The sequence below is a fragment of the Zosterops lateralis genome (assembly GCF_965231275.1).
Source record: "Zosterops lateralis genome assembly, chromosome: 8".
NCBI lineage: Eukaryota > Metazoa > Chordata > Aves > Passeriformes > Zosteropidae > Zosterops > Zosterops lateralis.
Genome location: NC_139768.1, coordinates 32,117,049 through 32,143,222, shown reverse-complemented (window position 1 = coordinate 32,143,222; position 26,174 = coordinate 32,117,049). Strand labels below are relative to the sequence as shown.

Genomic DNA, 26,174 nt, shown 5'->3' with positions numbered 1-26,174 from the left:
TTATAGTTCCTAATTGAAGTTTTAATGTCCTTTGACACAAAAAGGTATATACATATAAGAGCTACGTAACCTTTCTTTTCCCCCCCCGACTGGACAAGTGTCAAACCCTGTAGATTTATAGGGCAAAACGAGATTGGTCAGGAAAGAATTGTTCCTATAATTGGTAATCTGACACTATGTCCTTTTGCCATTTAGAAAGGTCCTTTTTTTTCAGTTTATTCAAGTTTGTCTCTCTTCATGGTTGGTTTTTTTGTATGTTTTTTTTTTTTATCTCTGATAAAAAAAATATTCAGACTTTTGTAATCTGCGTATGCTGATCTTCATCAAAAGGTTCATTCTCTGGATCAGAGTCAGTGGTGTCAGAGTATCTATAATGATCAGGTTCATTGTCACTAACATCTGGTGTTACAGAAGTTGAACTGCTAGCCTCTGGGTTTGATGGCTCTTCTACTGTTTTTGTGAAAAATAGCTTCACCTGGGGAAGGAAAAAAGAACATTTAAAAAGGGAACCCAGACTTCAGCTGAGCACAGTAACAAAGCAAATTTTAACAGCACAGGTCCTTTTTACCCTGAGTCACACCCATGCTCCCCTCCCCAGAGAAAGGTTTGCCAGCCTCTCAGCACCACCCCTGGCTAAACAAAGATCTGGGAAAGCAGCAGGATCTTCCAGCCCAGCCACAGGAATTGTGTCTGGCTGAGTGCTCAGGTGCTCCTGAGCCCAGGACATCCCAGCACACCAGGCCGCACCACCACCCTACTGCCTTCCACAACTCCCAGAGCACCAGGACATTAGAGCAAGAGTGCACAGGAATGAACAAAACATTCTCTAATGGGTGACTTGTGTATGGGAAGTCTGATCCAAGCAATACTCCAAGCAGCTATGACCATTATCTTCAAATGAGCACTGGCTGATCTTTTATGAGGAAATTAGAAAATGCTGGAATTCTTACAAATGCCTTTTGCATGTTTAAACCACCACTGGCAATGGCTCATATTCCCCAAAGCTAAACTGCCAGGGGAAGGTATTCCCAGAATCACAGGACAGCTGGGGTTGGAGAGACCTCTGGAGATGATCCAGTCCAACCCCCTGCCCAGGCACAGGAGCACTTCCAGGTGGGCTTAGAATGTTTCCAGAGAGGGAGACTCCACACCCTCCCCAGGCAGCTGTTCCAGGGCTCTGTCACCCCCATGGAAAGAAGTTTTTCCTCATATTGAAGTGGAACTTGTGTTTTAGTTTATGGCCTTTGCTTCTCATTCTGTCACTGGCACCACTGAATAGAGCCTGGCACCCTCCTCTGCCACCCCCTGGAGATGTCTGTGTCTCCCTTCTCCAGACGGACCCAGCTCCCACAGCCTCTCCTCATCAGGAGGATGTTCCAGACCCCAAATCCTCCTCTGTGGCCCCCCTCTGCTTCCCATGGAACAGGCACTGCTGCAAATCAGCTCAGGAGTTCAGCGTGCCCAGCCCAGAACTCAGGCAATGCAGCTGGAGCAGGGAAGATGCCACCTGGTCACCAGCTGCCCCACACCTCTGATGCCTTCAATAAACACATGGAACAACCTGGAGACTTCAACCCCAGCCTCTCAACATCCGTCAGCTCCCCTAAAAGCAGACAGAAGTACAAAGCTCAAAGCTTTGCTAAGCAATGGCAATACCAATACATGAACTCAGCTTCTACACAGCAGTTTCACATGGTCCCTCCAAAGGCAAGACAAACAAATCATGCAGCTTTTCAGCTTTGTTCACACATAAAATATACTGACCTTGAAGTTTGGAGAGAAATATCTGTTGGCTTTGTCTTTATTTGCTTTGTCTAGATCGTTTTTTGTTAATGTAAGGATTAAATATTCCTTATCATTATCTGAGCGCTCTGTACTGAAAATACCATCAAGTTCCTGATCCGCAACTAAACTTCCATTTTCTACTTTGTCTGAATTTTCATCCAGTCCTATGAAGAATGTATTTACCCAAAAGTGAAACATTTTGTCCTGGGGGAGGAAGAACACAGAAAACAAGCTTGCTTTAGTATTCACTAATGGCACATTAATTAGACTGCTAACAACATCTGGTCAAAAACAGATCTGTAATATCAGGCAAAACTTAGTTGGACAACAGTATGTCATTTGTTACATTGCATGCAAAGACATTTTCACCACATCTCCTGGACAACACACAAAAATCTGCATTCATCATGCTCAATTTTAACCAATTAAGCTTTTAGAAGTCAGTCATGGAGAGCTGGTCTTAAAACTATCATACCTGTAATAAAAGCAGATGATAATAAATTCAATGAGCTAAAACTTGCAATCACAAGGCATAAATAGATTTTTTTTTTTTACTCACACCTTGCCAAGCAATCCCTAAACCCAACAGACAACCTGCATGAACCAGCTGAGGTGAGCAATACTGAATCTCCCCTGTAGCAGAAAGCTTTTCTTATTTTTATACAGAAATAGCTACAATTGAGCAAAACCACAAGCCCACTACCACAGAAAAGGATCCATGGGTGCTTTGCTGAGATGGTTTCACCCACTGAGACCTTTGCTGAGCAGCACTAAGGAAGGCAGAGGCAGTGCCTGCTGTCCTGCCAACTCAGCAGGAAGTTTTTAGGGAGAAGCCAAGGCAGTGACAGCTGAAGGATGTTCAGCTTAAGCAGAGAGATGACCATCAGCAGTTTGATGCTCCACTCTGCCACAGCTCCAGCTGTACCAAGAGGCAGGAGATCCCCATATCAGAGATGCTGAAGGCTCTGGAGGAGCAGCTTTCTGCCAGCCCAGAGCTGATGCTTCCAAGGTCAGCTCTCCTTGGCAGCTTGGTCCTGACTGCACACCAAACCCCTCTCCATCTCACACTGAGCTACCTCCACTTGCTCTTTACACATGAAATCTTCTCTTTGATTCTGATGTGGCTTTTCAGGCCCAAGATCCAAGATGCAAATGGTCAGTTCTTCCCACAATGGTGAGTATTCCTACCTTGCTGCTAAAGCTGCACGGAAAGTAACCCATTCTAGAACCTAACATTCCTTGGTATTACACAGGACCAGAACACAAACCCACTCCTTTGGAGCTAACTTGCATATTTTGGTTCACCAAGGAAATCTAATTCCAATTTCTTACTGGAAAATCCATGTCCTGTCCTATCTTCCTATTCATCTCTGCTGGTGAGGAAGCTGGGGGAGATCAGAGGTGGATCAGAAGTGGTTCCAGTGTGTGTGACATGAGCAGGCCTCCTGCTGAGGGCAGTTTGGCACCAGTAAAATATCACAGCATCTTCCTGAGCCAATGAAAGATGGCAGGGAAGAAGTTACTTCTTAACTCACACTCATTCTCTTCACAAATTTATGCAAACAAAATACTGGGAATTCACAAGTGTCCCTCTCTGGCAAAGGGCAGCAGACTGATTTTCCGGATTTTAGGTAAAGTCTACAAAACCACTTCCAGCTTGTCTGCATTTTTGTAAGCACCTGAGAGACTCCAAGACAAGTTAAAACTCCAGACAGGAACACTTCTGGTAGCTGAGTTCCCCACTTCACCACATGGTGAAGCACTTTGGGAATCAAGTTCATCTAGCAAATGAGTTGTCTGGGGAGGCTAACAGATGTTTGCCACAGAGTCCCTTCAAGCCATCCCATCTCTGAAAAAGCCTTCTTGGAGCCCATCCATGGGAGGCAGCAGTCAGTAGGTTCTTGTCAGGCCCTGCTTACACATTTCACACCCTCCCTTTTCTCAAAGAACAGCCTTAGAAATGCCCTGCCTGGGTCTGGAAGCTGAGGATGAATATTCTGAGTTCACTCTGCTGACGTCCCTGCTCTGGAAGAGGCAGCAGACAAAACCCCTGTGAAGAAAACCCCAAGGTACTCAAACAGTGAGTCCCTCAGAAGGGACTCCAAAGAGGTGAGATGTTCATTCCTGCTCAAACCAAAGGACCTGCTCAGGTGAGAACAGAGACAAGCAGCAGCTTTCCTGCTGAAAAGCCCTCAGGTGCTGGTCCTGTATCCCTCCAGGGACGAGAGGACACGCTGCAGGGGATAGACGGCTGGAGAATGATTCCTGTCACCAGTGGGAAAGCAATGCCAGAGGAAAAGAGGCCACTGGATGGGAATCGAGGCCAGCAGAAGCAGAAAGCACAGTTTTGTCACCTTCAGCTCCATGAGTAGAGAACCAGGAGGGATTCAGTTGGCACTTCAGGGGCTGCGGGAACTCAGCTTCACTGACAGACAACAAACCTCTCAGTAGACAGCTTTTATTGTGTGTTCCTTGGGATAAATGTGCAGAGGTCTTCAGGGACTCAAACTAAACAATACAACTCAGCTCAGCTGGTCATTTCTCCTTTTATCTCCCTCCAGCTTTTCAAAGTGTCAAGTTATTTTCCTTTCCTTCCCACTACACAACTTCATTAGCCTAATAAACTGAGCTCATGGGTCTTAGAACATGGCATGGCCACTCAAATTGAGGGAAGACTTGGTCATGTTTTTTGCAATTAGCTTTTAAAGCTGATAACTGTGTCACTGTTTTCACTGAAGGGCAAATCCATTACTCAAAGTGCGGATTCAGCTAAAGCGTCAGGACCCAAGATATTTCATGGGAGACAAGGAAGAAAGATGATGTAATATGCGCCAAACACAGGAATTTTAAAAATCAAGGCATGAACTGAACTCAGGCTTTATATAGCAGATCAAAATACCAGACCAAGTGTTCACATAACACAAGTTAATGAATAGACTTCTGAAAAAAAAAAAGTATTAGAGACTGTTTTTCAATGTGTTTTGCTTCACTTCCAGTTACATCACAGACATCTGTCTTAAAAAAAAAAAATAAACCACAGATGTACTTCTTCCCATCACCAAATCTGTGCCATAAATCTCCTATGCAAGATCAGATGAGACAGAGGCTGATTTAATCCCACAATTCTGACAAACACTGCTTGTCCCTACCTCGTGCAGTTTCTCAGCCTGACAGAAAAACATTCTCCACTCTAGAGCTGGTCTCTAGCTGCAGACTGAGATCCAAATCCAAGATTTAAGCAATCAGTCAGGAGCTCCCATGTCCTCCTGAGAGCTTAACTTTTGCAGAGAGATCTACAGGCACTCAGAGTTGCTCTGCAGCACTCGCTGAGGGTTTGGAGATGCTCTCCAAGAATGGAGCTCATGGTTCAGCCTGTTCCCTAGGCCAGCCTGAAGGAACTTCCTGTACCATTTTCAGATCAACATTGAGTCTTCTGACATTTTCAGAGTCCATTCCTCAGTGTTTGCTTAACAGCAACTGCCCAAAGTCTTGTTGAACTCTGCAGCAGAACTTATCTCTAGACTTGCGAGACGAAATGCAACTGCTCAAACAATGCTGTCAGCCCTCCTACGCTGGAGTCTGGGGATAAAACACCACTGACTCTCACAAATTTAACCCACATCAACATTTCCCTCTCATCTGTACTGGGAGGACTCCCAAAAAAAGGTCTCCTTCACCCCCAGGCTCTGAAGGCAGGAAGATGAGGAGATTTCTGTATTATTTTTAAACAGACTCCCGTTGAACCGAGTGATCTAAGGATACTCTGAAATACTTTCAGACTATCATGTCAACATCAATAACTGGAAGAAAAAGGCTTTGCAGAGATCCATGGAAGCAAAACTAGAGTGACTACTGCAGCAGTCTGAGATGGAACAACAGTCAAGCTACAACAAAAAGCCATGCTCAAAAAAAAAAAAATCCCCCAAATTGCTAACTTGTACCCATCAGAAATTCATACACAGTCACGGCACTCGAGCCTCGAGCCATTTTGTTCTCATGTGGGCATGCATTTCATTCTTGAAAGGAAGTAGCTACAGCTCACTGAAGAAACAGTCTGAGAATAAAGTAAACAACTTGATTAGACAAGAAAAGACCAAGAGCTGGGGACTCCCTAACTGATGCCAGGTGGCAGAAACTATGGAAGGGGATGAAACTTTTCCAGGGCTGTCAGCCCTGTACCAACACCCCAGTGGTACCAATGATCCTGTGGCTGAGGTCAGCTCCCAAAAGCCACTGAATTAGCTTATATTAACTTTTGCCATTAAAGAAAGGATATGTGGCTGCTTTAAATCTCACATTGACTCTGCAATTTAGGTGTTTGAAGTCATTCAGGTTTGGTTTATGGATTATGATTTTATCCAAAATGAGCCTGAGCAAAATTGAGGAGGGCCTTCCTTACAGAGAGCTCTGCAAATAATGCTGTTCTTCAAAGGATTGGGAAATTTGCAAGCAAGGACAGGTGAGGGAATCTGGGACACTTCATCTGAGATCAGTGTTACCAAACACCAAACCAGAGCCAGGGCAAAGAAGTTTTCTTTATCTCCGGAGATGAGACACAGCCATTCTCCAGCCTGAGGCTCAGAGTGGATCAGGAATGACACTTTTAATTGATCTTACTAGGTTTTTTATTATGCTTAAGTTAAAATGCAGACTGGTCAATATGTGATGTCTTTAAGACCTGTTTAGCTACCTAAAATCTGCTAAGAGAACACCTGGGAAGAACAAGAACCAGTGACAGGCAACAGACTTGTAATTCCACTTTTCATAAACCAGGTTAATAAACCAGAATCTCTGAAAGATAAGATGCTGTTACTCCTAATTCTGCTGTTCCTCATGAATTAGGTGATCATTGCACAAAGGGATCTTTAAAGCACAAGTCTCCCCTGTGGAGGACCTTCATTTTTGGGGTTTTGGGTAAAAGCTGTGTAGACAGTTGATGCAGAAAAGGAACAGGCCCAGATGTGAAACACCTGGACAGAGAAATGTGTTCAGTTTGAGCCAAGCAGGTTCTTCTGGCACCAATATTCCCCTTTGCCCTGTTCTCACCTTATTCACTTTATGCAACAACCTGTCCAAGGACCATGTGGAAGCATCAGCTCCTGTATTTGCAGCAGAGCTGAGAGAGGTGATCTTACCAGAACTGTGGAACAACTCACACCTATTTTCCCCTGTCCTCCATTCATACTGAAAGCTGAGACAGTAAGACACTTGATTCAACAGATATTTCAGAGATTATCAAGGTGTCTTTTTTACTGGGTGATGAAGGGGCAGTTTCCATCTCAGAGAAGTTTGCAGATGTGAAATGAACCACCTTCACCATTTCTCTGGCTCTACCAGGCCAAAAACCCTGAGAAACTGAGCACCTCTGCACTATCTACCCAATAGTTCAGGTATTTGATAAGAATAGACAAAAAGACAAAAACCAAAAAAAAAACCCAAAACCAACCAGCTACTCGGAAACTAGATTCTGAAGATTCTGAAGAAATGAAACCACAATCTGACACTCTGAAATGAAACCCCAGCACAGTAATCCTCCTGCTGTGGTTCTGCACTTCTACACTCTCCTGAAGACCCAATTCATACTACAGAAACTGTGTGTGCTCATGAGGGGCTCTCATTACGCTGTCCCTGGATCTCAGTGCTCTCTCCAGGGATAAAACAAACCCAGGAGTTTGTTCCTGGGGCTACAGAGCCAAGATGCAGCAGCTGACCTGCACATTGGTATTGCAGGGATGGGCAGGGCAGCACAGCACTTCCCATCAGGTCTGCCTGCAATCCATGTGTCACTGGAGATGGCAAAGAAACAACAAACTCACACTCCAGACAGGAGAGTAGATAAAGCAGGACCTTGTCTCACATGTTGGTGTTTTGCATCATCTCCTCCCTGCAATCCCTCATGTTCAGCCCACAGTACTCATCTGGGTGCTCCTTTAAAAGACTCTTCTCAAAACTGGCTGCTGCATGTCAATAATCTCAGCTTTGAAGCAGAATTTCTACTTTTCAAATGCCTTTACAGCCACTGTACTGCACATAACTACACTGACTAACTAAAACATCTCATCAAACAGGCAGAGAAGGGAAACAGGGCCACTAAGGAACTGTCCAGAAACTTCTGCAGACACTAGTACATGAATTAAACTTGTTCACACAAGCAAGCCCACACAACAAGTGTGCACATGTGTATTCATACTCAGCTGGCAGGTACACCTGTGTGCACAGCTGTGAGTGATGTTACCTCATCACTTCTTTGTCTCCTGATCCACTGTAGCATTTCTTAATTTTATGAATTCACTCACTGAATGCTCTTAAATTTTCTAACCTCCATTCAACAGGGAGTAACTGCTGATCAGGAGTTTTAAGTAGCAAATACCAGGGTAGCCTTTAATCAGCACAGTGTCATCCTCATCTTTCACTCTTAGATCCAAAGTGGCTCCACAAGCACCAGAACTAAAGAAACTCAGGGTTTCAGCTTTAAGAACTGGCTGTCTTTGGTTTCAAAGTAAGTCCTAAATTAGTTTTTTTTTCCACAGCTGAGACCCTAATAAAATCCTCAGCTCTGAGGGAATTCTCTAAACCTCATCATGTCAAGGCACTGCAGCTGGGAACAGAGAGGTGGTGGAAAAGCTTGCAGAGATACTTTTACAAAGTGCGTGGGAACTCAATTATCTCAGAAATTCAGCTAAATTTGACAGATGGGTACAAATCAGCCAACAGCACAGACAGGATCTTCTGTGCCTGCTCAAACCTCGGGAAAATTTAGTGGAGAAAACAGCTGGAGTTAACTTGCTCAGTATGCAAGTCTATTTTTAGAAGGTGAATGTTTCTTCCTCAATTAGATTATTCACTACTACCCAAATGACTGCAATACAGACCCAGGATCATTTTTATCCAACCTTTGTACTTAATCTCACCAGTTCCCCAAACATCCAGCTTTCATTTTGTGGTCGATTGGCTCCTTGGGAAAACCAGACATCAAAGAATTAAATGCTGTGATTACACATCCCTGAAAAACAACCAACATCCCAACCCCCGGCACCAGGGGCTGGCCTGACAATGTTTTCCAGGAAAAGCAAAGAAACCAACCTTTTTCAACATCTTGTTCTGCTTGTGGAAAAATTCCACTTTGATATCACCGCATACCGGCAAAGGTTGAGGGAATTCAAAGTACATGTACTTGTCTTCACGTCGTGAGGGTCCTGAAGGGGAGGTGAATATCTTTACCTTTAGCTGGTACACCACAAACTGAGGATCTGTGTGACAAAACAAGAGTGCCACTTGGTGAGAAAAGCCTCAAAAGTGTCAAAAAGCACAATGCCGGCAGCAGAAACAAAATTGTGAGCTGTGATATTTTCAAAGTTAACGAAATTTCTATTAAGGGTTTAACACCACAGGGGATCAAACTTTGCCAGATGCTACTGGAAACAGCCTTAGAGATTTCTGTCCTTCATGGCAATACTTTCAGGCCACTAGGGAGTTCCTAAAACATTATTTCTTTTTAATATAAAGAAGTAGAATGTGACAATTACTTGACCATTCCTTGCATTTTCCCTCTCTGTTATACAGACCAAAGTGAGAGGCTTTATTCTCTCCCACCTCTTCTTCCTGTAGATTGGCTGGTCATGTCAGCACAAACTGACTCTACTCTTCCACAAACAAGCAAAAATGAGGACAAAACTGAACATTAATACTGAAAACCAACCAGCACCAGTAGAGCCTTAGCTGGCCTTGTAAATCGCCATCACCAGAGAAGTGCCAGCCATGGTGTAACTTCCCCAATCAAATCTGTAGGGGTAGCACTGAAATGAAAAGGGGTTTTTGGCCCAGTTTAGGAAGAGTTGCTTTGGGAATGGTCAGCTCACACACACCTGTAGAGCTGTGGAAGTGCCTCCTGAACATACCCACAACTGTCCTGCTAAAGGGCCTAGTGATGAAACTATTACTGGCAGGCTCAGAGAATCCCCAGGAGGGTTTGGGCTGGAAGGGAACTCAAAGCTCATCCAGTCCCACCCCTGCCATGGGCAGGGACACCTTCAACTATCCCAGGCCGCTCCAAGCCCCAGAATTCAACCTGGCCTTGGACACTGCCAGGGATCCAGGGGCAGCCACAGCTGCTCTGGGCACCCTGTGCCAGGGCCTGCCCACCCTGCCAGGGAACAATTCTTTCTGTATCTCTCACCTAAATTTCCCCTCCGGCAATGTTAAGCCATTCCCCCCTGTCCTATCACCACAGCTCCTGGTGCAGGGTCCCTTCTCCAGGTTCCCTGTAGGTGCTATGAGGTCTCCACACAAGTTTCTTGTTCTGCCGTTATCTCCCTCGAATCTTCAGAGCTGTGAAACTCTGTCATCCCCTCATTCTGCCCTAGAGGCTGGACTCTGCTCTGTCAGTGAGTCTAAAGCAGCAGAATGGTAACAAGGAAGGCAGATTGAAAGTTACCACGTTGGTTAAATTACTGCCATCACAGCTGACAACACGACTAAAGACACAACACAGACCATCGATTTCACATTCTGAAAAATCACTAAGAACTCCACAGAAACTTAAAATATTGCAGCATACAACTGCTGAGCTTGACAGATAATTTATCTTCTCAGGTGCTTGGCCAATCTGTTGTCTGTCCCAACATCCTCCTGTGTGAACACCACCCCAGCAGCCTCCCATGGACACACAAGTCAGTGCTCCCTTGAGCAGCTCAGACTCACAAGGTCATTGCAAACATTAAATAAGTGGTAACTGCAGAAATCTGTAACCTCCACACCTCTTCCCTAAGGCAGAGGGGCTTTGGCAGAGGCTCCTCCCTCCCTCCTCCTGTACAGCCTGCCAAGCTGCTCCATTGTTGCTTGTGTGTGTTACATGTTCAGGTACTGTCTCACAACAATATTTAACAGGGCAATTTTAATCAAAGCCACAGGAGGCACTGGAATTAATTACACATTGCTGTAATCCCCATAGCAAAACCATTAGATTTTTTCCACCAACAAAAAACAAGCACGCAACACAAGGCAGTCACTGCCCTGTAACACAGCCCACAGGACAGAGCAGAATTTGTTTTTGTATTTCAAAGCTTCACGAAATCTGCTGTTCCTCACTAACACAGTGTATCAGCAGATGAGATTAATCATTTACAGGTGTATTAATGCTTTAAAAACCTCCACATAAAGAAAAGTTTATTCCAGAGTTAATTAGATATTTACCCAGTTGAACTGATTCATTTATTTTTTTTTTTTTTTTGAGCATCATGGGAAAAATGATGTTGCTGCATTGGAAGCCAACATGCCATTAGGCAAATGTTTTTCAGCAATTCATGTTTCCCAAGAGTTTCTGTGTTAAAAAAAACAGGAGGCTTTTCATAAAAGGAAGGAGCAAATACTCAAATGTATATAAAATGGTGGAGTATCCATCCCTGGAGGAGTCCAAGGCTGGAGTGGATGCGGCACTCAGTGCTCTGGGGTGGGTGACAAGGTGGGGACTCGTCACAGGCTGGGCTCAGTCCTGGAGGTCTTTTCTAGCCTCAATGGTTCTACATACAGAATCACTTATTTTCAAACCATTAAAACATTTGCCAATTTAAAACCAGTAAAACAATCATGAGCCCTTCACAGACTACACCTGGGAGGATCCCAGTGGACAGAGCCCACCAAGGCAGCACGTTTCGGTCTGTGAGGTGTTTACAGGTGACTTTCTCCAAGGTGTGCAGCTCTTGGTGCCATCACCCCACCCAAAACACCAACAGGTTCCCCAGCAGAAGGGAAGGGGTACTTACTGCAAGTTCCGCTGCTGAACATGGGAATTGTTTCAAACATCATCTTGTGGAACAGCAGTGCCACTGGTCTGTAATCCAGGTGATTCTTTAACAGGTAGCTATAGTAGTACACGTAGCGTCGCTGACTGGGAATCGTCACTCCCTAAACAGAGGGAAAACAGGTGTCAAACCTTGGATCATCATCACTGACAGGGCTGCTGCCCATCACCACCTCCAGCTGAAACGTATCAGGCCCAAAGGAACATCACAGGTCATTCATTCACTGCTGACCAACCCCCAGCACGCAGAGCTGGTACTGCTTTGCCAGGTGCTTCAGCACATCTCAGGGGATGGAGCACCTCTCCCACCAGGAAAGGCTGAGGGAATTGGGATCCTTCAGCCTGGAGAAGCTTTGGGGTGACCTAATTGTGGCCTTTCAGTGCCTGAAGGGGCCAACAAGAAATAGGGAGAAGGAACCTGGAGTGACAAGGACAAGGGAGAATGGCTTCCCAGTGCCAGAGGGCAGGGCTGGATGGGATACTGGGAAGGAATTGTTCCCTGGGAGGGTGGGCAGGCCCTGGCACAGGGTGCCCAGAGCAGCTGTGGCTGCCCCTGGATCCCTGGAAGTGTCCAAGGCCAGGCTGGACTTTGGGGCTTGGAGCAGCCTGGGATAGTTGAAGGTGTCCCTGCCATGGCAGGAGGGCTGGAAATACCCTCTAAGGTCCCTTCCAACCCAAACCCTTCTGTGATTCTGTGCTCTCCAAACATCCATCTCCAGCCGTGAAACAAAGAATGCAGATTTTTCCTATTTCTTAAAAAGAAACACCACAGACACCCCGAGGGTCATGTCAAAAATAGTCTCACGCTGCTGCTTTTTTGGGGATGGAGAGCATCAAATGTTTAACAAGAGGTGCCTTGAATGTACTCTAAAGCAGCACTACATTTAGGAATCCTAAAATCTACCACTACAGGAATTACATTTTGTCAGCATTTTAAGTAAAAAGACTAATGTTTCTTAAAATCACTATACTCAAGACTGATGATGCCTTCTCTTTACAAAACATCCTGGAATATTTTCCCAAATATGTGGAAAGCTTCATTAAAACAGGCCCAACAGCCCAAAGTATTCAAACTCTGAGGTAAACATTTGCTTTGAGAGCATAAAACCTTAGAATGTTTTTATTACTGATTTTAAATCAGCTCAAAGCTTCAAATAAGGGAACAGTTTTAAAGCTCTTTCAGCCAATACTTTCCAGTGAAATTGATAATGATGAAAAATTGTTTCATTCCCAGAAAATGCATTACATGGTCTAGAACAACCTGTTACTGCAGACTTGCAACAGCATCAGTAAAGAATCTTTCTGATTAAAGCTGAATGTGAAATTGGAATAAACTAGAGATAAACAAAAATTTTTCATATACAAGTCTGTGAGCATTTGGTGACAAAACCTAGACTTCATATTTCTGTACTTTTAGTTTCACCTCACAACAGCCAGGAGCTAAGAGTAGCCAGAGTGCTTTTAATTTAGTAAATCTCTATTCTGCACACATGAAAATAGTCATTTCCTGCCATTTAAAAAAAAAAAAAAAAAGTTGATAATTATGTCTCCTTATCACTTGAGCTGCTTCTAAATTACACAAAAGGCCTTTCCCTGCAGCACTTGCACAATGACCTTCCCAAGCAGCCTTGTACACTGGCTGTGGCTTTGGCTCAGATGTCCCCAGTGCTTATCACACCCACCCCTTAAGGGAGCTCTAAAGTTCTCTTTCCTGGGATCTGAGAGTCAGGAGTGAGCAAATCCCAGCCCCAGAGCAGGCCAGCAGTGTTTGCCAGGGCTGCCAGGCAGGAGGGGAGCACAGAGCTGAGGGGAACACATCCCTCCCTGCCCAGAGCTTCCTCCTGCCATAATGGATGTGTCCTATGGAAAAACCCCAGGACACCTGGCCAGGACAAGCAAGGCTGGGACCAAAACCAAGGGAACACTTTCACACTGAGAGTCAATCCCACAGCAAAGCCAGTTCTTGCCCAAAAGGGCAGTTTTAGCCCTCCAGTCACAGTTTGACTCTCTGCAGACACAGCCCCCCACCTTGGATCCTGAGACCCTAAAACCAGTTCCACTGAAGCAGAACTCGAGAGTTGTCCATTTCCAAAGGTCTGAATTCCAAGCAGAACGCTTTCATAACAAACTACCAATATTCCAAGGGGTGCAATCAACCACCACTTTTACTCCAGAAGAATAAGGACAGGGAAGTAGTTCAAGGTTGTATTTCCCAACTATCACCATTTTTAAATGGATGTGAGATAAGCTCCTCTGGTCCCTATGCCAGAGCTTCCCAGGGCATCCCACACATTGTCAGGTGCTGCTCCTGGTTCTCCTCTCAAGGCAGCCAGGCAGGACCATGAAGAACAAGTATTTTGGAAACAATGTTCCAACATTCTCTTTAGGAACACACCCTACTGTGAGAGTGAAGCTGCAGCCTCAGAGCAGGCCCAGAGCATCAGGTTTAGCACCTGAACATGTCCAGCAAACAGGCACCACAACTGACCAGCTCTGACATCAGACATGGGATCTCTGCCCTGCTCAGAGATCAGTCTGAGGCTTCCTCACACAAAGTAATTGGTTTTCACTTCCTGTTCAGTTATAGCAACACCACAGAAACACAGCATGGTCTGGGCTGGAAGGGACTTAAAGCTCATCCAGGGCCATCCCCTGCCATGAGCAGGGATACATTCCACTGTTCCAGGAGGCTCCAAGCCCTGTCCAACCTGGCTTAGACACTTCCAGGGATCCAGGAGCAGCCACAGCTGCTCTGGGCACTCCCAACACTCACAGGGAAGAATCCCCTCCCAATATCCCATCTAACCCTACTGTGTCAGCATGAAGCCAGTCCCCTTGTCCTGTCCCTCCAGGCATTAGTAAAGAATCTCTCTCCATCTTTCTTCTCAACTCGTTCAGGTACTGGAAAGCCACAATGAGGTCATCCCAAAGCTTCTCTTCTCCAGGCTGAACAACTGCAATTCTCTCAGCCTTTCCCCATATGAGAACTCTTAGGAGCCATCCTTGACAATAAAAGCATATGGTGCTCAAAGAATGCTCCTGAGTGGATCATCTCCAGCACTTGAACAGCTGATCCCTATCCACTGAGCTTCCTTCCAAGCCTACACCTCACCACAAAACCCTCCAAGGCAGAAGCAGGAATAAATAAATAAAGACCTTCTCCAGCTGTAGGAAGGTAAGCTGTCAGCCTTTGTCACCACAGTAGTGTGTGGGATAAACTAATCATTTCAAACAGTGGAAGCAGCAGCTTCTCTAGAGGACTTCTTGGGGGGTTACTTCTTCCCCAGCTCTGACAACAGACAATACAGTTCTTCCTCCCATTTGAGAAAACAGTTTGCCTCCTTTGGATCAAAAGGAAAACAAAAATCACTCCTGTTCTTCAGTGGTGGAGACAGACAGACACAACCATGCAGCCCACACTTCCTAATCTCCACCACTCCCTTCTTCTGACTAAGTTCCCCCCACTACAATGGGTTTCAGAAGCCAAAAGAGGCAGCTTGTAGAGGAAATAAAACACCCCACAAGAGGGTTTGGTCAGGGACAGCCTGGGCTCTGCCATGTCTTATTACCCAGCACGAGAACAGCTTGTGCAGCAACTCTTGAGCCTCACCTACAACAACTCTATTTGATGGTGCAAAGGCCTCCCTGGAGCTGCTTCTCCCGGCAGGCACTTGGGAAAAGCTGGCTCCAGAAGTACTCAGGGCTGTGCTCTTGACCAATTAGTCATACTTCCTCTTGCAATTAGACTCACACTTCCTGCCAGCACAGCCAGAGCCCTTGCAGCAGCTCTCTGCCCTGAGCATTAATGGCAGCAGTGATTGTAGCTGGGCTGTCCTCAGCAGCTACAGCTGCAAACTGGGCACCTTGTCCTCACTTTAAACCAAGAAAATCTGGTCCCTGTTAAAGCCATTTTCCCTTTATCATATCTATGTTGGCCCAAAAAGAAAGAAAAAAGGCATTTGCTTGCCCCTTTGTGCAAACAGCTCTTTTGATGCCTCATTGACTTTGAATTGAGGAAGTCAGTTATACAAAGGTGTGGTGAAATATCAAATCAGAGAGCAGCACTTGACATATAAGGCTGAAATATGGGCCACAAGGGAAGAAAAGGCTCCAGAAACCTGCACTGGAATACCTGTTTATAAACACTACTGAAGGATTATGTGAATCACATGCTACCCACTGGCCACATCAAGATAACCATGCTCAAGTGGAGCTGGGGAGGGAAAAGAGTCAACTCTTGCAGTAGAGACACTGAAACCAAAACAAGTTGCTGGTTACAGACAATATTTACAGTCAAGTAAACAAGGCTCTCACTACTCCTGTTTACTGAATTCTCCCTCCCCTCCAAAGTGCCCAAGGTACCCCTGGGGTACTGATAAACACCAAGCTTGCAGTAATGCAACCTTCTTTTCACAAAAGGGAAACTGAGGCACAGCATTTCACTGTATTTGTTCAGTTCTGTCGTTTTCATGCTGTTTTATCCAGCTCTGGAGATAACCCTTATCAGCAGGACTAATTTACTCTGTTTATTCAGCACACTGCTCAGTCCTAGTCTCCTCATGCACTTTTACCAAAAGCCACAAAGTTTTGATGGGAAACCTTGTCTCCACTCCAGCATGACACCACAACCAACTCAGCAGCACATGGAATAACAACTCCACTCATCATCAGAGCAAACTGAGGAGTTACTTGCTCCTTCCAATGAATTAACAGCCTAAATTCTAAAATTCCTTATGTGACATTTCTCTCAAGAGCCTTCAGACACGAGGCTCTCCTTATTAGAGACCAACACACTGTGAAATGAATACCTTGTGTAAATAGTCCAGGAACAAGGAATCCCAAACATTGTCAAATGCTGCTCCTGGTTCTCCTCTCAATGTAGCACAGGCAGCACCTCTATTCTCGGAGAGGCTGAAATTGGCTTTCAGGGATGCTCAACCAACACACTCAGGGAAATAATGGAAGACGAGTAGGGAAACTTGCTAAACTGACCTTGAAAGCCACATCTTATCATCTTTGGAGATGATTTCAAATAAGGAGGTTAAATTCTCATTCATGAGGCCTAACCCTGCCAGAAAGGTCCTTAACTACCCTTTACTGACAAGGAGCATCCAACAATAAGAGCCTTCCAGTTGGGATATTCCCCTATGCATCTCCAAACCCCACCACAGCAGTTGAGGGAACCTGAGGAGATGAACAACTCATCCATTCAGGCAAAATCAGCTGGAACCATCCTCTCATTTGGGCTGAAAATGCTGAATGAGAAAGTTCACTGCCCCTCTGATGCACCACACAGCAGAACAGTGCTGAAAAAGCCATCTAAATTCAACTCTTGAACAGGACATGTTAAAATCAGGCTGGTTTAGTGCTGTGACTAAAGGCTACTGCTGCTTAGGAAAGCTTTTCCATTTCCACTGACCCAATCCTATTTGGAGCTTAATCAGACATCACAACTTAAAAGGTGTGAGCATCAAACAGATCTCAAGGAGGAAAAGCAGCAAGTTACAGGTAGAGGGACAAAAGAACAGCAACAGCTCACCTTCTTGTCTCTGGTCCTTACTTCCCCATAGAAATCTAGGGCTTCTTGGGCCCTTAAAAACTTGCCTCGATGCAACAAATATGCACAAATCATTACACCAGTTCGTCCCTTTCCAGCTTTACAGTGGATTGCTGCCACATGATTGTCATCTTCACTTAGCCACTGGTCAAGATCTTCACAAAAAGGTTTGATGAGCTCCAGCTGTGGTGGGTTATGGTCTTCAAAAGGGTACTGTGCAACTGCAGGGAGAAAGAGGAGTTCATCAGAACCTCAAAAGGCAAAGCAAGTTCAGATCACCTTTGGGAAAAGCATGTAAAAATGAAGTTACTCAATAACCCCCACCCCATCTTACACATTGATATGTATTTTTAATTCCAGTATCATTCAGTGTATCATAAGCACTGCAGACATTTCTCCATTAATCTGTAAGCAGGCATCCTGCTCCCCAGAGCAACTACTTCACACCTCTACTGAACTGAGCAGCACAGGTTCTGTAACATGAATTTTCTAGAATTTAAGAGCATGCTGGCACACAGAATAACCTTGTGAAAAGCCATTACTCCAGCAATAATTAAACTACCTGCTGAGAGAGAAAGGCCAGACCTGAGTCACTGAGCAGACAATAGGAACTTCACTGAAAAATTACTGAACACGGTTTGGTCTGCATTGGGAACAAACTCTCAAAATCTGCTCCAAGGCCTTGTGAAACAAAAACCTGCCATTTCCATATTTCAAAAATGGTCATTGGGAGAGAAATCTCAAATAAGGCAGTGGTAATACTTCTGGGGTTTAGAGTCAAAGCACTGAACAACGCTGTTCTTTCTGATATGGGTGCATTCACACACGCTTTTCCATCTAGGGATGGAAAGAATTTCAAGCGATGCAGGAAATGCAAGAAAACTCAAGAGAGCAAAAAATAAGCACTGAGCAGAGAGAAGCACCCAAACTTCTTTCACCTCAGATCTGATGAGGAACACTATCACCCTGACCAGCAGAATGACACATAATGTTCTGGTTTCAGCAGAACAGCACTTGATGAAGTGCACCCCAATTCCCCACCGACAGCCTTGGGATCTGATAAACACAACCCTGGTTCACTTCAAAATTCTCAGCTACGAACACCATTTCCTTTTCTGGGCTAAAAATGAATACATTTCATTTTTTTGGCAAGTGTCTGTATTGGTTTCGTAAGCACCACTTAGTAGTCACACAGGCAAGGCTCCTTTTGATGGATCCCCAAGGACTCCCAGAGCACATGTGAGGGATGAAGTTATGGAACTGCTGAAGGACTGCAGGACAAGTCCACAGCCTCCTGAAGGGATCGACAAGTTTATTCACTCACACCACAGACTGTCCCCTTCATACCCCAGAATAAATGGGGAAGCTGATCTTTGCTAAAGAAGCAACACGTGTCTGTGGAGGGAAAGTTTTGTTCATGTTTGTACACAAAGAGGAACACACAAACTCTTCCAGATGGAAGATCCAAAGGCTTCCCAAATGATCCCCCAAAGTTCTGTGGGAACTTAAACATGGAATTTATTTAGAAATCTCTAAGAAGAAGCTGCAAAAATGCTGTGAATTTGTCTGTACAGCTTTGAGTCTATCACAACTACAGCCAGCAAGGTTTTCATGAAAAGGGGAGTAAAGAAGACCTGAAAGAACAGCCTGAAAACTCCCAGGTAGTCACAGGATGCTGAAGATGCTCTCCAAGATTTGGAATCAAAGGCAAACCTTGTGGTACTTTCTTCAAAGCTGGAGTGAGAAGATAAAATGGGTGCCCTGGGATGGTGTAAGAGGAAGGAAATATTAAGCTGCACAGTCTTGAGCAGGGCCTTGAGAAGGTGCAGTTCCTCCATGGATTTTTATTCCTTACAATGGAACACACAGCTTGGAGAATGATCCTGCTTGCTCTCTCCCAGCCCCTACACATTTCAAGAAGGATCCCATAGCCCACAGAAGAGTTAAAAAAAAAAAAAAAAAAAAAAAAAAAAAAAAAAAAAAGAAAGTCTGTGGCAAAGGAGAAGACAATTCCAGCATGGAAGGATTTCAGAAACTGGAAAAACCATGGACACAAAGCTAATTCCCAAAGAAGAATTCAGAGCTTTCAGTGTTTGGGGTTTAATGTGATGCAAGATCATTCTGGGTGAATAATGAACTATTCTGGTGTTTCATGCTCAATACAAATCAGAAGTTCCCTTTGCAGTCAATTAACTTCAGGAGATTTTCAAGCAGAACTTTTGTTCCTCTGCTAAGGGAAGTCCTGAGTCACCAATTTGGTTATCTGAGGTTAACTAATTCGGGGATGAAAATTAAAAAATGCAGCATGTCTTGTGCAGAGGAGCTGTGAAAGGTGCTGTCAATAAACAGCATTTGGGGCTGGGATTGACAGCGAAGGGAGCTGAGCACCCCCGTACCAAAAAGCAGAAATTAAAGCAAACATATGTTCTGGCCATATTAGAACATGTCCTCTTCTCTTCTTACCCAAAGCACTGCTCAAGCTGATCCTAAAATACTTTTTTCTGGCTGGTGAGTATGAAGTGAGGTTTCAGGGCACTGTCATTCAACATTGTGAGAGCAAATCAGAAGTGCTGACGACTTCAACAAGACAATTTCAGGCCTTCTATATTCAGACATTCAAGCAGCCAATTACATTTTGGTCACGTTCTAAACCCTCTTCATAGCTAGATGGATGGTTTAAAATAATAATAATGAAAAATAGAAGTTCAGCCATTGCTATGATGCAGAATAAGCCCAAATTTGTTCACGATTCTGTAGGCACAAGGACTCCTCATCTACCCTCATTTGAAGCACAGAAACCACAACTTCTGAGCAAGAAATGCTTCTGTGCCCAAAGAACAAAGGTGAATCTCATTTATTTATTTATTATCTGGAGAGGTAATACTGACACAACAGCTACATCACTATCCATTTACAAGGACCTAGTCAAAAGGCACCCCTGAAAGATTTCTCATTGCTTTTGGTAGCTCTGCAGAGTATCTAAGACCCAGCTCATCTCTAACAGACATCACATGGGAATTAATTTTTTTTTTTTAGCATCTGAAGGTTCTGCCAGATCTTCCAAAAGTGGTAGTGGCTTTAAGTGTTCTCCATTTTCAACCCTCATAAAAGCCAGACTCCTCTGAGGCTTGCATGTCAATTGTACAAGGAGTTTGTACTTCACTGAACTGAAACTTCTCTGCAACCCATTCTGCAGAAGTTTTTTGCAACTCTAGACCTTTTATTAGATCTTGATCTTTAACTGTCAGGAACACACTTTTTTGAAAGCACCAAGAATATAGCAAGTTTTTTCCAGTGACTCAAAGCAATCTGACATCATTCCTTGTGCCCAAATCTCCTACATGACTATTCATCAGCTCCTCCTTTAGGCCTTCATTCACTGAGGTTTAAAGAGAGCACACATTAGGCAGTAAAAACGTACCTCTGCAGTTAAATTTGGCGGTGTCATAATGTCTTTCAGCGCATCTGAAAAAGAAAAATAGACAAGAGTTCAAGACAAGTCTCTAAGGCACTCCCAGCATCTGTCACACCCTGGAAAATCATGCATGCCCATCACCTTTATGATTTAAAACTAGAAGTTACACACAGAAAAAACTGTTTTGCAGCAGACTGCTCACTAAAATGCGAATTATTTTACTGAAAGGCAAATATCCCCTGGTAATTGTAGTCCACGGCTGTGTTTTACACTGTGTGACTCAGTTCATGCACGTATTATTACCTTCTCACCCTGTGCATGAGCAGCTCCAGCACTGGAGCAGCTCTCTGCTGCCAAAGACATGGGGAGCAGACAGCTGTGACCTTCATCCAGGGGATCCTGAGCTCAGAACACAGCTCAGGGTGCCTCAGCAGCAGTGTGGGTGCTCAGAGCCATGGGGATCACAAGGACATGGTAGAGGCACCACAAACCCCTCTGAATATTATCACAGAGATCACTGGGATCAAGGAGAGAGTGTGACACTGCCACTTGGCATTGATCCCTGAATTTAAGTGAACCCTGAAGGCCAGTCAGCCACTTTCTCCCTCAGACCTGGAAAATTACACATTTCTGAGGGCTCTGGAGCTGCATCAGTCTCTCCCCCGTCAGAGACCTCTCCAGCTAGACAGGAGCACAGCAAACCACACTGGATTTGCCTTGCCCAGGGATAAACACCAGCGATGAGACAGAAACCACCCCTCAGCTGGGCTCTAAACCAGCCACACCAGCACACCAAGGAACAACCACATCAGATCTTGGGGTAAGGGGAAAGAAGGCAAGAGTGAACACCCTCCAGAATCTTCCTTGGAGCTGCTCCCTGCAGGGAAGATGATGGGAGTGGAAGTGCAGTTCAGAAAGGAAAATTGAGAATAATCCTGCCTTGAATCCTGCCATGACCAGCTTGGATGGGGACCTGAGCAAACTGATCTATTGAATGGCATCCCTGCCCACGGCAGGGGGTTGGAACAAGATGATGTTTAAGGTCCTTCCAACCCAAACCATTCTGGGATTCTATGAAAGAGGACACCAGGCTGAAACACAACTACTGGAGTCATTTCAGTAGACAAATCACACCTAGATCTTTGGTTCTGATTACAGCCTGTATCTTCACAGGATTCCAACTCCCACAGCAGTTTCAGGACTGCTATGAACTCATCTCTGCTTACCAGGTATGTTATGACTGCAGCCTTTGGAGCCATATGGAGCTTAGTTGATGCTTTCAGACACGCAAACTTCTGGATTGCTCCTTGTGTGACTGTAACTGGAGCCTCCCAGTGCTGCCCTGAGCTCTGCCCATGACACAGACACAGGCAGCTCTGCTGGGGCTGCACATGCTCTCAGTGCTTCCTTTCCCCTGAATTCCAGAGCCTTCTCAGCTCTACTCTCTGCTAGGGAAAAGCCTGGCTGCTTTCACAGGTCCAATCACATTGCTGACACTTGCTCTGGGTCAGAAGTGACCAGGTTAAGCTGGCAGAGGGGACTTACAAAAATATTATCTGCATTCGAGCCTTTGAGCAGAGAGGCTGGATGCAGGATGGAGCAGCCAGCAGCACAGCAACTTTGGAAGCTGCTAGGAAGCAAAGCAGTTAACACAAAGCATCTTATCCAGGAAAGTTTCCTGCTTTCTTCTAAAGAAACACACAGCTCAAACAAGGAGCAAGAGATTAAAGTCTTCAAAATATTAATAAAAAATCCACAAATGGGATTTGTGGATTTTGCCTTGCCAGAAAACCCATCAAATTTGGAACTTAGAGAGTATCATTGAATAGAACACCGTGAGGGATAAAAAAATAGTTTTGTTGATACCAAGTATACAAACTGAGCACAGCACACAGTCATGTCCCTGTCTCTGCCCTCTTCTGGGAGCTGAACACAACCAGTGCAGAGTCCCTGGCTCAGCTGCACTAAATTTGTGTGGATTTCCAGCAGAAATCCCACCAAAGCACACTCTGGGGGTACTGGGAGGGCTTAAAGCTTCAAGTGCACTAGGGGTGGGGTGTTTAAACACTACTAAAACTCAAAAGGCATCAGATCTCCAGGTGAAACCTGATTATTTTTTGGCATTTGGGAGTTAAGGAAGGGGCTGGTTGTTTTAGGGTCCTCCTTAGGACTAAAATGAGTTTAAAGCAACCCAGAAGCAAAGTGCTGCCAGCCAGGCACCCTCCTGATCAGTCATGGTCCCACTGCTGACAGGACATGGAGCTTCCTCTGCCAGAGCCCAGCCCCAGGGACACAGCAAGCACAGAAAAGCCCCATTTTCATCACAGCTCCTTCCTTTAACCGCCTGCCTGCAGAAGAGTTCAAGGAAATCCACAGGAGAAGATGGAGATGACTGCAACAGGGCAGGTGACAATCTGGCAGCATGGGAAGTTAAGAGATCCAAGTGGAAGAACAGATTTAAATTAAGGAGAATACTGAAGAAATAGCAAAGGGTTAAAGGCAAACAGGAGAGAAGGAACACAAGAAGGAAAATTAAACTGCTCAACCTGCTGCAAAGTTAAAAGCCAAGATGTGAGGATGGGGCATAACTGACACAGTATCAGAAAAATCTCTAAATCCTTTTAGATAAAACTGCTCAATACACACATTATTATCATCTTCATGGAACAGCTACCTTAAGAGAACTCAAATCCCATGACAGATTTTGAAATAATTCTGACTATAATCACGTAACTCCTCTGAACTCCCACCTCCTCCTTTGAAACACAGACAATAGATCACTATTTACAAAGGATCAGCTTAATCTGAAGAAATGGGGTTCTCTGGAATACCTGATGGATGCAGTTCCTTCTCATCTCCTGACCAAACATTGCCACAATTGACCTGATGGCATTTTATGTGTATAAATCTTGCCTGCACAAGCATTAAGATCTCTCCAGACAGTTTTATCCTCCAAGATTTTTCATCTGAGGATGAATAAAGTAATTCTAGGAAGATTCATTTGTGATTGATTTGCAGTTAACAACAAGAAAATCAATTTTTATATAAAGAACCCAAAGACAAAAACCTTTGGCACACCTGGACAAGTTTTTTCCACAGCTGAAAGCACACAGAGCAGCAACAGATACATCAAATGTATTTGTCTCATCACTGCTCTTCTCATTTACAAACTTTGTTCCTGTGCAGGGCTGGGGGACTGAGTTGTGCTTTTTCACAGCGAAATGAGGCAGCTGGCAGACGGCAAAGTGAAAACCTAGCAAGGAGCTCCTCAGGGAGGTGACACTTGAAAAGATGCTCATCAGTCTTCCTAAAACCTGCCTTTCTGACAAATTCACTCCAGCAGCCTCAGGTTGTTACCTGGAACAAGGGGCTCAGCAAACCCAGATCTTGTCAGGGACACCAAGGCTACCCTTCCCAGCAGGAGACAGCAGCACTGGCCCCAGGCAGCACCAGGAGATTGAGTTTAGCTGTCCCTGCTCTGCTTTGCTCCTCAGAACAAGGAGAGGCTGCCAGGAGGCTTTGGGGGGGGGGGCTGATGAACCAGGGTGGTTTGATTTGAAATGATCCAGATCTCCAGAACTCAACTCCAGAAGACTCCAAAGAAAAAGCCAGGAATTACCTCCTCTAACCTGCACCTCCATGCCAAGGAGCCATCAGCTCTTCTAGGAGGCACTGCCCCTTCCACCCACAAATTTTAGCCATCTATTAAAAGAATGTCACTCTGAAAAGCTCCTCAGCTGGAAAATATAATTTTGCTACTGAACTCCATGAAAGGTGACCAATGTCTTTTCTTTTTATGGCTCTTTTTCTGCCCCCAACAACTTCAATGATCACCGTAAGGTTCCTCAGCTTCCACTGTCACTTCTCTCCAATATCAGGGAACAGCTGATTGATGCATAGTCCTTTAGCTAACCTAGAGGCAGATTCATATCCTTATTTTTAAGTATTTGTTTAAATGACTGACAGATTACAATGTCATGCATTGCCTGGATTTCATTACTACAGTAACTTTTCTATGTATTGTAGATATTTAAAAACATATTCAATAAAAAAAATAAGCAAGCTGCAGCAGTTCAGAGAATCAATCTTCAACTCAGATTTTTGGGGGAAAAAACGAGGGGTAGGAAAACCATGACTCTTTGACATCACCAAATAATTTATACAAATGAAATTAGCCTAAGCTAATGAATAAATTAAATGAAGGAACAGCAACCAAAAAAAAAAAAACAACCCACCCAAACTCAACAAACAAAAAACCACCACCAAAAAAAAACCCCAAAAAACCACCGAAACCAGAAAACTCCTGGAACAGTAAGAAGATTTTCACAGAAGCAAATTTTCAAAGGAAAACATCACACTTATAGAAGTCAGAAACCACCACCAATTGCTCCAACAGCTTTTTCAAAGTAATAAAAAGGGACAGACAAGAAGAGGGAGGAAGCAAACAGAGCCTGGGTACCAATGCAGTTTGATTAAAGTAAATTAAAAAAAAACCCAGGAAAATATTCATTTGGCAAATGGACATTAATACATGAACAGAAAGCCTGCTGTGAATTACTTTTCACTTTTTAATCACATGGCCCAAGCTCCAGATGGGCTGGATGCCAAGTCATTTAAAAGCGTTCAAGTAACATGAATACACACCAGCATTTCATTTAACCTCACTCAGCTCCACTAAATGAAGTACCAGTGCTCTCAATCAGGCTTAATTGTTTTAAGAAATGTGCAAAACATCTCCAGCTCTGCTTCAGGACAGCAACGAGCCACTTGCACTCCTCAGCTATTTTTAGAAGTCATTATTTTGGAGAATGCATCTTTAAGAACATACTTACAGATTGTATATCTTGTAATGGTTTTTATGCTTTGAATCCAAAAACCTTCAAGAGAAAGAAAAAAAAGTCTGCATTAATATACACTGAATAATATGGACCTTAATTTGCAGCATCCTTAAAGCACCACCCAGCACGTGCAGTTCTGCAATCGCAGCCCTGCAGTGCCCCAAAACTCAAGGAGGCAGCATGTTGGAAACCTCACTCATCCAAACAATCCAACAGCGTGCATAACACAACTAATACAACTAAGGGAACCAAGATCTGACCTGAAACTGAAATATTTACTGTACATGAGTTCCTGATTCCTAAAACACCTGCAGATCATTCTAAGAAGCTGAGGAAGGCTTGGTTATTTTCAAACAGAAAGCAGTGATTACACCAGGTATCTGTAAACACTTCCTATTTAATCACCTATGCAAAATATTTTGCCACAAGGAAGAAAAGCAGTTAAAGTTACTCTTGTGTTCCAGTTCCAGCCAGAATCACTCACTTCAATCCCATTTTTTTTATTACTTGCCACTGAAGTCTGTCCCCAGTGGTATTCTGGGTTTTGGAAGGAGGAGCACTACACTTTTTCACACTCGTTTCATTTCCATGCTCACTTTGGAGCACAAACTTCCTATACAAGCCTCAGCAAGCCAAACTGCAAGCATGATTCATCAGAATTGCTGTGATTATATATGATGTGTCACCTGGCAATGTGCAAGAAGAAATAACATGCAAATGTTTACACTTAACATCATCAACAGTGTGTATCTGCACATCAGGCAGAAGGAATTTAATTAG

General features: G+C 44.3%; 1 protein-coding gene across 1 annotated transcript in view; it reads right to left on the bottom strand.

The window, feature by feature from the left end:
* Nucleotides 1-240: 240 nt before the first annotated feature.
* The window catches only part of PTEN (phosphatase and tensin homolog), a 45,254-nt gene continuing 19,320 nt past the window's right edge, over nt 241-26,174 (bottom strand). The window contains exons 3-9 of the mRNA XM_083866091.1: nt 25,389-25,433; nt 20,563-20,606; nt 17,124-17,362; nt 11,547-11,688; nt 8,869-9,035; nt 1,765-1,989; nt 241-475 (exon numbers count right to left, since the gene is read on the bottom strand). Of these exons, the coding sequence (XP_083722217.1) occupies nt 290-475; nt 1,765-1,989; nt 8,869-9,035; nt 11,547-11,688; nt 17,124-17,362; nt 20,563-20,606; nt 25,389-25,433 (1,048 nt within the window). The 3' untranslated portion in view covers nt 241-289. The remainder of the gene's footprint in view (nt 476-1,764; nt 1,990-8,868; nt 9,036-11,546; nt 11,689-17,123; nt 17,363-20,562; nt 20,607-25,388; nt 25,434-26,174) is intronic.